This window comes from Staurois parvus, unplaced genomic scaffold, assembly GCF_062004578.1.
Source record: "Staurois parvus isolate SC_StPar_1 unplaced genomic scaffold, SC_StPar_1.0 ptg000168l, whole genome shotgun sequence".
NCBI lineage: Eukaryota > Metazoa > Chordata > Amphibia > Anura > Ranidae > Staurois > Staurois parvus.
This window is the reverse complement of record NW_028317964.1, coordinates 1,947,925-1,961,129: the sequence shown is the minus strand read 5'-3', so window position 1 is coordinate 1,961,129 and position 13,205 is coordinate 1,947,925. Positions and strand designations below refer to the sequence as shown.

Sequence of the window (13,205 nt, the reverse complement as noted above, 5' to 3'; positions counted from 1 at the left end):
GTATATTCTTGTCAATTTATGATGGATCATTATTTTACTGTGGTGTAATTTATTTATACAATATAACTCTTACAGGGGGCAAGAACTGAAGTTGACCTAATCCTTAAAGCCCATCTACGGGGAAAGGAATAATGACCCCATGCAGTAGGGCTGCCCCCTCAATGCAAGGGTTAAATGCTCCTTTAGGTCTAGAGATGCACAAAAAGCCATTTTACTTACCTGACTTATGTTACCCCCATAGCCGGCACTCTCCTCTACTCTTCTAGATTTAGGCAGTGGACTGTCTCCCAGCGTCTTCTTGTCCAATGTAAAGCTATGGGCTCTGCATTGCACTTGACATGTGTGCTGCAGTGAGGGCAGAGGGATAGTAGCAGCTACACAGGACAGTGTAATATGTCAAAGGGAAGCAGAGCACTGCCACACTAGGGAGGACCAGAGGTACCAGATGCATCATCCTGAAGGAAGTAAAGAACTCTTCAGCAATTAATCTCTTACTCTTGAAAATAAGTGAAGGGCACACCTAACCATTGGAATGTAGCTAAACAAATGTTTTTTTCCTTAGATTGGAAGAATCACAGAAACCCTACCACCTATCCTTGCTCAAAACAGGCCCGTTTTTTAAAGCCAGCACTGAACTGTTTCCACTAATATCAGTCTTTTCCAGTAAAATACACAATTGTAAATCGCTAAAAATGAACAGCACCTAGAGGCAAGAGACCAAAGTCCTATATGCTATTTTCCATGGCAGATGAGTGGGGAGTTAGCCCAAAGTGATCTGTGGGTAAGGAAGCTGTGGCTTTGCCTGCTGAGGGGAGTGCGCTGGAGATTACCATCAGAGAGGAAGTGAGAGAATGAATGGACAGAAACATATACAGTAATATTAAAACGCGGACAGCTATGAGTCAATGCTAACAGAAGGAGGAGAAGACTATAGCTTGAAAAGAAGAAGAACTAAGCACTATGTGCACCTATACTGGCAGCATAAACCCTGCAGGACATTTATGATGGACATATGAAAAACAAAAAACAAGGGCCACTGGATTGCTATTCCTCCTGCTCAGGTTGTTTTATCTCAGCAGACTTGAACAAGAAAAAGAAAGTTCTGTGCCTGCTATTCAATAAGAACTTTGCATATTTAGCAAGCAGTCGTGTCGCTCACCATGATACGGCAATTATGGGGCCCAAGCTGCATATTAAAGTGGCTGTAGAGGCTGAACGTTTTTTACCTTCAAGCATTCTAAGTATGAAGGTTAAAAAAATCTTCTGTGTGCAGCAGCTCCCCAGCCACCTCAATATTTACCTGAACTTCTTCGCAATCCAGCAATGTGAACGGCAGCCTCAGCTGTCCCGGGTCTCTGCTTCCTCATTGGCTGAGACAGCAAGCTGGAGTCATTGGCTCCCGCTGTTGTCAATCGCAGCCAGTCAGCAAATTGGGGGGGGAGGCAAGCCACGGAATGTGTGAATGAACACAAAGAGCAGTGGGTGCCCCCGTAGCAAGCCACAGGAAAAGCCAGGAGAGCCTGCAGGGGACCCAAGAAGAGGAGGATCCAGGCTGCTCTGTGCAAAACCATGGCACACAGCAGGTAAGTATAGACATGTTTGAAAAAAATGAACATTTAGAATCGCTGTAAGCAGCCCATAGAGGATTTTTTTTTTTTTTTGTTCAACCAGCAGGCTGACAGAAAAAAAAAAATCTTGATTCCCCATCCACACATTCAAGGTGGATGGAGGAATCCAACTGCTGAGCTACTGTATTCTGACACTGGGGAGAATGGAGGAATTGAGGGGATCGAGCGGAAAAAATCTGACAGGGCAGTTGTACAGAAGTCGATCAGTACAACAACCCTGCCCATACATGGATCGAAATTGGGCTTAAGCTGCCCAACCTTTGCATGGAAAACAGGTTAAAGTGATATCTGTTATATCCGTGGGCTTCATTTGTTCCCTTCAAAATTCATGTCACTGACATTTTATGCAAGCTATATGCACCAATTTTGTTTAAACCATGCAGGCTTATGCAGTTAGGTCAGTTACAGATATGAAACATCTAAAAAAATGTGTGGAATGCCCATGATTCCAGCTTGCATAATTGCACTGGCTGAGCATGCACATTTATTCCTCATGCAGACAAATCTTACGTTGCCCTTTTCTTGTGGGAATAAGGCTGCATTCACACTTGTGCAGAGCGATTTTCAGGCATTTTTTCTTGTTTTCGCGCTTTTTTGTGCGTGTGTACAAGTGTTTTTCAGCCAATGGGAAGCACTAGGGTGAGAATGGTCTGTACAGGCTAATTGCCTTAAAAAACAAACACAAAAACATGTCCAATGGGGCCCAAAACACCCAAATTCTGCCTCAAAAGTAGCTCATGTAGCTCTTAGAGTATCAGGTATATCAGCTAGAAGCATCGTATATGTGAACAGCCACCACTGAAACATGTTTATGGATGCTTTGAGCTGTAAAAGATTCAATTGAGAATTGCACCTTATAGCTAATGGCTTTTGAAATGCAAATCCCGTGACAGTGATCAGCTAGGGGGTAACTGCACAGGTCAGCAATAATACAAATATAAAACATATTCTTGAGCCAAACTGCATCTGAGCACCAGAAACCAAAATCACTGTTTAATTCATTTTTAATATTCAAAGCAAACTCCCCCATCCATCCATGTCTCCATGCTTTATTTTGTTGAGAAATCCCTTTGAAAAACACCCCCACTGCTGTTGTCATTCAAATTCTGTGAGCGGAGAGTGGGGGCAGGGCCGAGCTGCATTGTGTACATCTATGGACACACACAGCCCAGCATGGGAGCAAGCCTTCATGTCTGCCCCCATAGCACACAGCTTGCTATGGGGGCATACACAAAAGAGGAGAAGCCAAGATGGCTAGTGGGGGACTCTAGAGGAGGAGGTTCAGGGCTGCTCTGTGTTTGTTATTTTAATACAAAATTAACTTTAGAAACACTTTAAGCTAGCCAAAAACCTTTAGATTCCCCCATCCATGTTACAGCATGGAAGAAGGAATCCCCCCGTTGGCTACTGTCCTCAGCAGGTAGAGAGACCCGTGGCTGATGGACACCCAAACAGTGACTGCATCAGACTAGTGCAGTCACTGTTTGTACGACAAATTTCCACCCTGCAACCTCAATACAGTCAAATAATCTAGAGTCTTTTGACGAGCCAGATCAAGCCAATGGGCTTGCAATTTGAGCAGACTCGCTTTTTTTTTTTTAAAGCTTAAAAATAAGAAAGATGCCATTACCTGCAGACATTATATAATAAGATAGGGGAACGAAGAGCAACATTTTAACTGAAGTCAGATGACATATGAGTTTGCTGTGCCCAACCAACCAGAGATGACCAACAGTAAAGTTTCACATATTCATCTCTGTTTTTCTAATAATCTGCTATATTTGGTTGTTGTCCCACAACATGTGGAGTGCCTGTGTGTTGGGTACACAGCACATTGCAGAGCTCATGACTAAATAAGGTCATTTTGCCCAGGCGTGTAGTGCAGCCCAGTCTGGCAGCCCTGAGCTCACTGAATAGAAATGGTTATTTCAGCCCAGCTCAGCAGCGGGAGGAAATGCTTGGACTGGAAATCAGTTCCTGTACAAATTCTCATACACCCTGTACTGGAGCCAATGCATGATCTGGCTGGAAGCTTTAACTCTTGTTTACACTCTCATGAACGTAGTTCTTTCTGCTCTAGCCGACCTATATAGCATGTCATTATTTCTTAGCAATAAAGCCAACTGTGCTTAGATTCTACTGGTATCATGTATGGAATAAAAAAAAAAAAAAAAAAAAAAAAACAGCCTGCAAAATATATCCTGAAATTTGGTTTGCTACTATGGGTTACTGCACTTTGCATTTTAGTTTTGCTTTCTGTACACTATAGACCTGTAGTGTAGGATGCCAAGGCACTCCGCTGCTTTTCCTCCTCCAAGCTAACCGACTGACTCACTGCACTGTCCACTGTTAACTCTTTCCTGTGAAGACTAAAAGTTCAGGGAAGCAGCACTGAGAAAGCATTAGTCAGCAGCATTGGAAGCTGTAAACAACATGTGTTGGGGTAAGAATTTGAACAAATAATTTACTGGGGAATGTTTATTTTCTTGTGCTTAAAATGTTAAAACCAAAAAACACTGAGGGTTTTAACACCACTTTAAATGTAGCCTCTATTATCCATATGCGAAACAGATCTTAGGACTTTCACTACAAAGGACTTCTCCAATACACTAAAAAGTATAAATCGCTATATGATATTTTGATAGATGCCGGATTCCCTGCAAATCTCCTCCATGACAGCCAAGCCCCCATTTACACCTGTGTGATTTGTTGCATTTTAGCGGTTGTGTGATAATGCACGACATGAGAAATCTCATTATTGTGTATAGGTCTCATTCACAACATGAAATTCACTTCTGCACTTTCTACTTGGAAAAGGATGCGTTGTGAAGTTCGCACACCAGACCGAAATACACAGTATTTATAGTTCAGGGTGCTGTAACAACTGGCAGATGGTGCCACAGCATACATACATAAAATTTGTTGCCAGCACACCTTGAAGAATTTCAGGTATGAAAAAAAATAGATATTTTATATAGTTCCATTGGTTCACCTTGGATCAATGCAAATATGTACGTACCATACCTGACTGATGCCCCTGGAAGCTCACAATCACTGTAGTGCACATCACTACTCCAGTGATCTCCCCTTGCTTTTGGACTCTGTGCCAAGTGGCTACCTTGCTGTATTCTGAACACAGTAGGTTGGCTGCTCAGCACGGGTGCCATTCAGAGAATGATTTGTATTTTTTTTTAAGAATGCAAAGCATTTTCTGATTGGATGAAGTGGAGAGCGTGACATGCCCCTCCAACATGTCAAATCAGAGAACACTTTGCATTAATTCATGAAATCCAGAGCATCTCTGAATGATGCCCATTCTGGGGGTGTGTCCGAGATGGCGACCAAAGCAGCCGCCTAGAGTGGTGCTCTGCAGCCTGGATCCTTCATCCAGATCCATCCTGGGGACAGCGTTGTCATTTCTAACCCAGATACCTCACCTGCTGATGCCTACAGACTGGGGAAAGCTCTGGGTGGCCATCTGACCCTCCTCCGATGCTCCGGACCTTTGCGGCCTACTACGGCCGTTTCGCTGATGGAGCCTACGGCCTTACTGCCTCCTCCCACAGGGCCGTGCCTCTAGTCTGCGTCCATCCACCCCCATTCGCTTTGGCTGAATTGCACCCATGCTCGGTGGCCAACCTTCTGTGTTCAACAAGCAGAAGCACAGCCACCCGGCATGAGACCAGGAAGCTTGTAGAGATCATTGGAGTCTACTTCAGTGATTTCCAGTTTCCAGAGCCATCAGACAGGTTCAAGCTGGAGCAATGTATAAAATAGTCATACCAAGAATTCTTCTTTAATCTTCTGCAACAGAATCTTTACTGACATTCGTTCAGCATGCCACAGAGTGATATACTGAACGTCAATAAAGGCAATTTTATTGTAGAAGATTAAGGTGTTCTGGCAACAAATTTTCTACCTATTTTGAAAAAGGTACACGTATATGTTTGGTGCAATTTTGTACTAAGACTCCAATAGGAGAGCATGAAAAACACATTAAAATAAACCAAAAATGCATCAAAATGGACAAATGTTCCTCAATTTCTTAGATGTGCTGGGTTACATTTTATAAATCTACCAAAGGACGATGCAGTTAGTCCTGCTCATTGCATGACATGGGGAAAACAAAGGAACTGTTATTTCCAACTCGCATCAAATTTAAGTTCAGACATCTCCCCACATTGACAGTTATAATCAATCCCATATGACAGGCTCTGTATCTCTGCTTGAACAGTACACAAAATTTCATGTAGAATTGTAGAATATTTGAGCCACATAGCGCTGGCTATACCCCGTTGTGCTATTGTATTCTGACAGCAGGAGGTTTCTTCACCATCAAAATACAATCATCACTGCTGCAGGCTATAGTCGTGGCAGAGATCGTATGAAAAAAAGAAAAAAAAAACGTTACATGTTATACCCTAAAAATGGGTGTAACATGTAATGTGTGGCTAAAAGTGAACTTGTCCTTTAAGACAAGTATTATGTTTTTGTAACCCCAACAGTATAAGGATTTTTTTAACACCTGTTATAGCAAAATGTGTTTAAAAATCATCAGGAGATAAAAAAAAATGTTTTACAGGTTCATCCATACACTGTAAATTCAACCACTTACAGGTCAAAGCATACATCTGATTGTAAAAAACAAGAATAAAGTGAACGAAAGATGACCCCATCTATTATAAACGAAGCCGAACAGTGAGAATACGTTTATAGCACAAAAGATATGACACCAAGATGTCTGGGTGCAGTTACTGTGAGTGCAATGCAAGAATGATTACGCGAACAGTAATGTGAATCATCACAGACTACGTCTATGACTGCAACTAATTCATCAAAAGCATCTCATATTATAAGGGACCCATCATTGCTTGGCATATATGGAAACATGAAAGGAGTTATGATAGAACAATGGCCTGCAGCGTCTGTGCAGTTTATCAGTCTAGAGTGTCAGGACCTTATCACATTTTATGCCTGTTATACACAGAGCTCATAACCATGAGCCTTGTAGTTTATAATCACTTTAAAGCTGAACTCCAGGGAGATATAAAATACATATGCTATTACTGCCATGAAATCGCTTATAAATCATTAAAGCTGAATTCCAGGTAGGTTTATTTTATTCATAATTATAATAGTCCAGTTTGGAACAATGCAGGTACAGTTATGCTCAAAAGTTTGCATACCCTTTGAGTATTGGTACAGTAAAGAAAACACGGGTAAGCAGGCAAAACACATTTCTTTTATCTGTCATGGGATTCATATTTAACTGTAGGTCATAACAGAAAGGCACAATCATAAAACAAAACTTGGCAACAAGTAAACAAATGAAATGCCCCGTTCAAAAGTCTGCATACCCTTAGTTCTTTATACTGTGTATTGCCCCCTTTAGCATCAGTGTCCAGTCTTTTGTAATAGTTATCTATAAGGTCTCAAATTCTTTCAGGTGGTATAGCTCCCCATTCGTCTAGGCAAAATGCCTCCAGGTCATAAAAAGTCTTTGGTCATCTTGCGCGAACCACGATTCAGCTGTCTCCAGGGTGCCTCAATGATATTAAGGTCAGGACACTCCAGAACCTTCACCTTTTTCTGCTGTAACTGCGGGAGATTCAACTTGGCCTTGTGCTTAGGGTCATTGTCATGCCGCAAAGACCAAGAGCATCCCATGTGCAGCTTTCGTGCAGAAGAATGCAAATTGCCTGCCAGGATTTTCTGATAACATGCTGCATTCATCCATTCCCTGTGCCTTTAGAGCTCACCCCCCCCCCCTCAAAACATCAGTGAGCCACCACCATGCTTCACTGTGGGGATGGTATTCTTGTCGCTATAGGCCTTGTTGTCTGCCCCCCAAACATAGCACGTATGGTTGTGACCATAAAGTTCTATAACTCCAGATAACAGTGTGCCAGAAGCTGAGGCATGTAAAGTTGTTCTCAGGCATATTGTAACCGGGCTTTTTTTTGGCATTTGTGCAGTAAAGACTTCTTTCTGACATCACGACCATGCAGCTCATTTTTGTTCAAGTATCATTGTATTGTACTCCTTGAAACAACCACACCATCTTTTTCCAGAGCAGCCTGTATTTTTCCTGAGGTTACCTGTGGTAACCTGTGGGTTTTTCTTTGCAGCCTGAACAATTCTTCTGGCAGTTATGGCTCCAATGTTTCTTGGTCTACCTGACCTTGGCTTGGTATCAAGAGATCCCCAAATTTTCCACTTCTTAATAAGTGATTGCACAGTACTGACTGGTATATTCAAGGCTCTGGTTTTCCTTTTTTATCCTTTTCCATTTTTACAAAACTCCATTAACGGCATACCCGTGTTATTCTTTCAGAGCTCTGTGCTGTGGCCGAGAATCCCACGCGCATACATGGGAGTGACATCATTGCAGCTTGGCCAATCAAGGAGCCAGAGCCCAAGAACCCGGAAGGAAGACAGGAGTGAAGATGGAAGCTCTGTCAGCGGTGACAGCATTCCGCTGGAGGGCTTCATTCTAAGGTAGGTTTTTCATAATGGGCCAATATGCAATGCATACTAGCCCATCATGACTACCTTGCAGGGAGAAGATTTTTTAAGGGCAGGTTTGCTACCACTTTAATTGCCGTTTTAACCTGTGTCTGTACCAAGGCCAAACATTTCAGGGTATGTAAACTTTTGATCAGGGCCACTTGGGTGATTTCTGTTATTGTTAAGCTTTAAAAAGGAGCCAAAACAATTATGTGATAATAAATGGTTTCACTATTCCTAAATAAAAAAGTTTTTTTGGCATGATCAGTCATATTTTCAATATCAATGCCAAAAGTTCACGATTTCTGCCAGGGTATCCAATATTTTGAGCAAAACTGAATGCACATTCCATACCTGGCCAATCCCTGTGGAAGCGGAGAATCACTGTAGTAGCTGCTGTTGTCTCTTGGCTCCCACGCTGAGTGGCTGCCCTGCTGCATAGCTACCACAGGCAGTTTGGCATGGGCACCATTCAGAAAAAGCTTTACATTTTTTCAATGGATGCAAAGCATTCTCTGATTGGACATTCAAACATTCATTCTGAAAAATGCAAGGCCTTCTCTGATTGGTGACCATGCGAGGCAGACGCACCCCTGTGGTTACTATGCAGCACAGACCCGGAAGACAGCAAGGATCACTGTAGTAGCTGCAGCTACTACAGTGATTCTCTGCTTCCACACACTACTACAGTGATTGTGTGACTGTCAGGTCCTTCAGACTGCCTCACTTTGTATTTTTACAAGGGGTCTCTCACTTGGCACTGCTGCCATTCACAGAACACTGTGTACATTCTTATTAATGAATACTAGATGTTCTCTGATTGATCGATGTGGAGAAAAGGGGCAGTGATGTCATGATCTCCACCTCACCCAATCAGTGAAAAAAAAAATACAAGATATTCTATAAATAGAGGCGGTGCCAAGCACAAAAAGCTTTATTTAGCCATTTGTCCGAAGTTCAGGTTTAATTTCGTGTGACTGTCTGTTAGATGCATTGATAGGTAACAGATTCTACTATATGGATACCAGTGGAAAATTATATGCCTTTGCCTGATAAAGAACTAAAGAAGACTTTAGTTTTTGCCTACCTGAGCCTTCTCTCTTTTCGCTCGGACCAGGGTGTCTTGGTAATGCTGAGCAACATTAGGTTCTACTCCTTCCAGTTTTGCTGCTGGCAGCTGTAGGGCTTGTAGAGTCTTCTTAGCATCCCCTTCATCCAAAGCTTCATTAATGAGCCCAATAGCCAATATCCCTAAACAAGGAAGAGGAAGCAATAATAAATAAAGAGTGGATTTCCTAAAATGGCTGTTCGTTCCAAGGTAACCCCAATAATCACAGTAACCTACTGACCACATTAATTTCTTTTTAAAGCACAAGGATCATAGAAAAGGGGTTAAGAGAAGTCACAGTGATGACCACTGCTATTAAAGTGTTAGGCTGCCATAGATGACTTGTTTTGTTTCAAGCAGCCAAAATAAAAAAAGAACTGATTCCCCCATCCACACATGCAATCCTCTCCGCTGTGAAGCATTGTGAGGCTCCCAGACAGCCTTGGATAACTAGCATGTGGATCAAACCCTAAGGCTCGCTAGAGACTCTATTTTTTTTTTTTGATCAGACAGTGGCCACAGAAACCAGATGGATGGAGGACTCCTCTGCTGTCAGAATATACTGATCAATAGCTGCAGCTCATTAATTGACAAACATTTTCCAACATTCCAAATCCACAGAAGTCAATCATTAGCATTAGCAAGGCTAAGATGCAACCCATTGAGCAGGGGTTACTTTACAGGACTATGCAGTTTGAACAAGATGCTTTTTATTATTAAAATTCCAAAATTTACAAACATTCAAAAACACCACCTTACACTAAAGTTCACAACATTGTCATAAATTGCACCAGAGGCAGCTGCTCACATACATCCAACCTTCTACCCAAATTCTAATTCACTAAAGCCAGCCATACATGGTTCAAATCTTGGCCAGATCAGTAGGGACCAGCCAAGATTTTAACCATGTATGGGCAGAGCGATTGTACCCAAGTTGATAGATTGACCAACCTGTAGGGTTTTACATGCGATTATTGCTAGCGGTTATTATAGCCACAAGCAGTAATCACTGTCAGTGTTGATGGGAGATTCCCTCCAGTGGAGCCATTGTGTTCTCCTGAAAGGGGGGCTGGGGGGTCCGTCCCTGCCAGGAAAACACAATTACTTATGGGAGGGATATCCCCATCAATGCTGACTGTGTTGATTAGGGAATCAAGCAATTTACTTTCAAGCAACTCGTGGTTGCAGGAAATTAAACTGCACCGTCTATAGCTGGCTTTAGACAGAGGTTGCTCTCATACATGCAGCTAGCCAGGAAGCTATCAAGTCCACTAGCAGGGAAAAAGTGTACGATAAAACCAAGGGACTAAAAGGCTGCCTCCCTGTCATTATAAAAATATAGCTGCAGTTTTAGCTCAGTAACAGGTTAATTGGATTAAAAATCCGTGGGCTGATTGGCTGCTGTGAATTAGCCTTTGTGCCATAACTTGAGTTACTGCATTGGAAAGGGGGCCCCTGTGCATTGATTTGGGTAATTTTACTGTAATCCCAGTATATCGTTATGAATGCATGAAGTTAGCAGTGCTACAAGAGCAGGCATCCTATTTGAATTATTTGGAGTGGAGGACTGCCTTATTCATACTGGCCAATAGGGCTTGGGACAGACTTGTAGTTTCCTCCCCTATGTTTTCCATCCTAGTGGACTTGGCTTGATAGCTTCCTGGCTAGCTACATGTATGATGGAAACTTCTAAGTAAATTAACATTTAGGTGGTAGGTTGGATGTATGTGAGCAGCTGCTACCAATAAAAATTAGGACAATGTTGATCATTTTTAATTAGTGTAAGGTAGAGGTGTTTCTGAATTTTTGTCAATTATTGAATTTTGATAATAACAGCATCTTAGTCAAAGTGCATGGTCCTGTAAAATAACTCCTGTTCTATGAGTTTTCTCTTCTCTATCTGTTCTTGATATGCTTTTGCTTACATGGATCGCACATGCAGGCTTTAGTTGTTGGTGGACTTATGCTTTTGGTGAAGATTGGAAGCACTGATTTCTTTACCTTAGGGAATGGTCCTGTGTATACAGTTTGTATTACCTCTCGGTTTTGGCTGGATTCTAACAGAGGATTTTTGCAAATTCTGGCTTCTCCATTATATTGCATTACAGAGAATAGAGCAGAAAGTGGCACAGTGGCACACACAAAACTGACATGTTTTTGGTGAACATGTCCATATCTTTTTCATAGACAGACCTCTCACATACCACAATAAATATCACAAAATTAACAATGATGTCAACATAAATGCTAAGGATAGGACAAACACAGCATATATCAAGCTGGACAAACAGGACTATTTTGTTGACATACGCTGGGCTGGTGAAACAGAATAAAAAATCTGCCTGGTTGATGAAACAGGGAGGGAAAAAAAGAAAAAACTTTACTTGGGGCTGATAACAGATGGCCTAATGATGCATGAAGAGCTCCACTCACATTGTTAGATCACCTGCACCATGTAAATAAAATGTCCTTTTCATGGAATTCGGCCACCAGTCACGCACACAGCATGCACTCAAAGAATGACTGCCATCACAGCCTCAGCCCACACAGATGTCTGGTTAAAGGGCCACAATACAGATTTACCAATCCTTTTGGCATGTTATATTTTTTTTTCAGAACAAGCATGTTATACTTACCTGCTCTGTGCAGTGGTTTTGCACAGAGCAGTCTGGATCCTCCTCTTCTCGGGTACCCCATTGGCACTCCTGGCCCCTCCCTCATGTTGGGTGCCCCCAGAGCAAAACACCTTGCTATGGGGGCATCTGAGCAGGTGCACTCCCAAGCTGCTGCTCTGTGTGTCCAATAACACATGGAGCCATGGCTTGGCCCCTTTCCCTCTCTCTCCTCATTGACTCACTGGCTGTGACTGACATCAGTGGGAGCTGTCTCAGTCAATGAGGGGGGAAAATCCCCAGCTCTCGTACACATCGCTGGATCACAATGGGTCTCAGGTGAGTATTGGGGGGGGATGGGGGTTTGAGGGCAGTGCTGCACACAGAAGGTTCTTTACCTTCATGCAAAGAATACATGAAGATAAAAAAGTTTGGGCCTTTAAACCCACTTTAAGTTCAATAGGGAACTAATTGTATCTGACCCATTACAAGTATAATCAGTCCAAAATGTATGCAAAGAAAAAAAAAAGACATACTGCTCCTCTGTACAGGGGTAATTATACACATCTTTTGATATTATAATCTGTTTCTTTGCCAACTGAAAAAGAGAAGCAAACTATTTATAGTGCTATACAGTAGAGATGACCCATAATGCTACCAGGCCTCCCAAGCAGGCCTGCAGCATAAAACTGTATGAAAAGTATGAAAGCTTCCCGGGGCGTGTCCAAGATGGCGCGGGAACAGACGCTTTTCTGAAAGCTCCGGCAGTCTGAACCTCCATCCACTGCCATCCGGGGGAAAGCAGTAACCTGCCGCTGTTTCCTGGCTGTCCGGACCTTACCTGGCTTTTGGGGAGGGGTGCTGAGCGGTTTTGGCCCCTCTCCGACAGACCGGAGCGCGGGAAGGCTTGCGGCCTATCGCGGCGTGTGAAGCCGCGGTCTCGCCTAATCCCGCGGCCGGAGTGGATTACCGCCACGGCGGGGTGATCGCGGCGCTGCTTTGCTCCTCTGGCCCCTGAGACAGGACAGTTACTGGGGCAGCCTGGGTGAGTCCCCCTGGTTCTGCTGGTGGCTCTGTAGTCTAGGCCAAGCCCCTGTGCTATCCCATAGAGGAACTGGGGACCATTCTCATTGCGGGGGTGGCGCTGCATGGGTAGAGAAGCTCCCTCTGTCAGCCCCCACTCTGAGTGGATGAATCTGGGGTGCCTGGAGCACTTTGGGATAATCGCCATAAAGTCTGCACACCTGGCCCAACTACCATAACTACCAGCGCCTCCAAGGCTGTATTATCAGCATGAACCACATGTGAACACCTCCCTGGCGGGGGACACGTACACGCATCGGGAGGAAA

The 13,205-nt window shown here is 43.2% G+C and overlaps 1 protein-coding gene across 1 annotated transcript in view; it reads right to left on the bottom strand.

Moving 5' to 3' along the window:
* The window catches only part of IQGAP1 (IQ motif containing GTPase activating protein 1), a 254,871-nt gene that overhangs the window by 70,313 nt on the left and 171,353 nt on the right, over nt 1-13,205 (bottom strand). Inside the window, exon 15 of the mRNA XM_089676402.1 lies at nt 9,223-9,386. Coding sequence (XP_089532528.1) covers nt 9,223-9,386 — 164 coding nt within the window. The remainder of the gene's footprint in view (nt 1-9,222; nt 9,387-13,205) is intronic.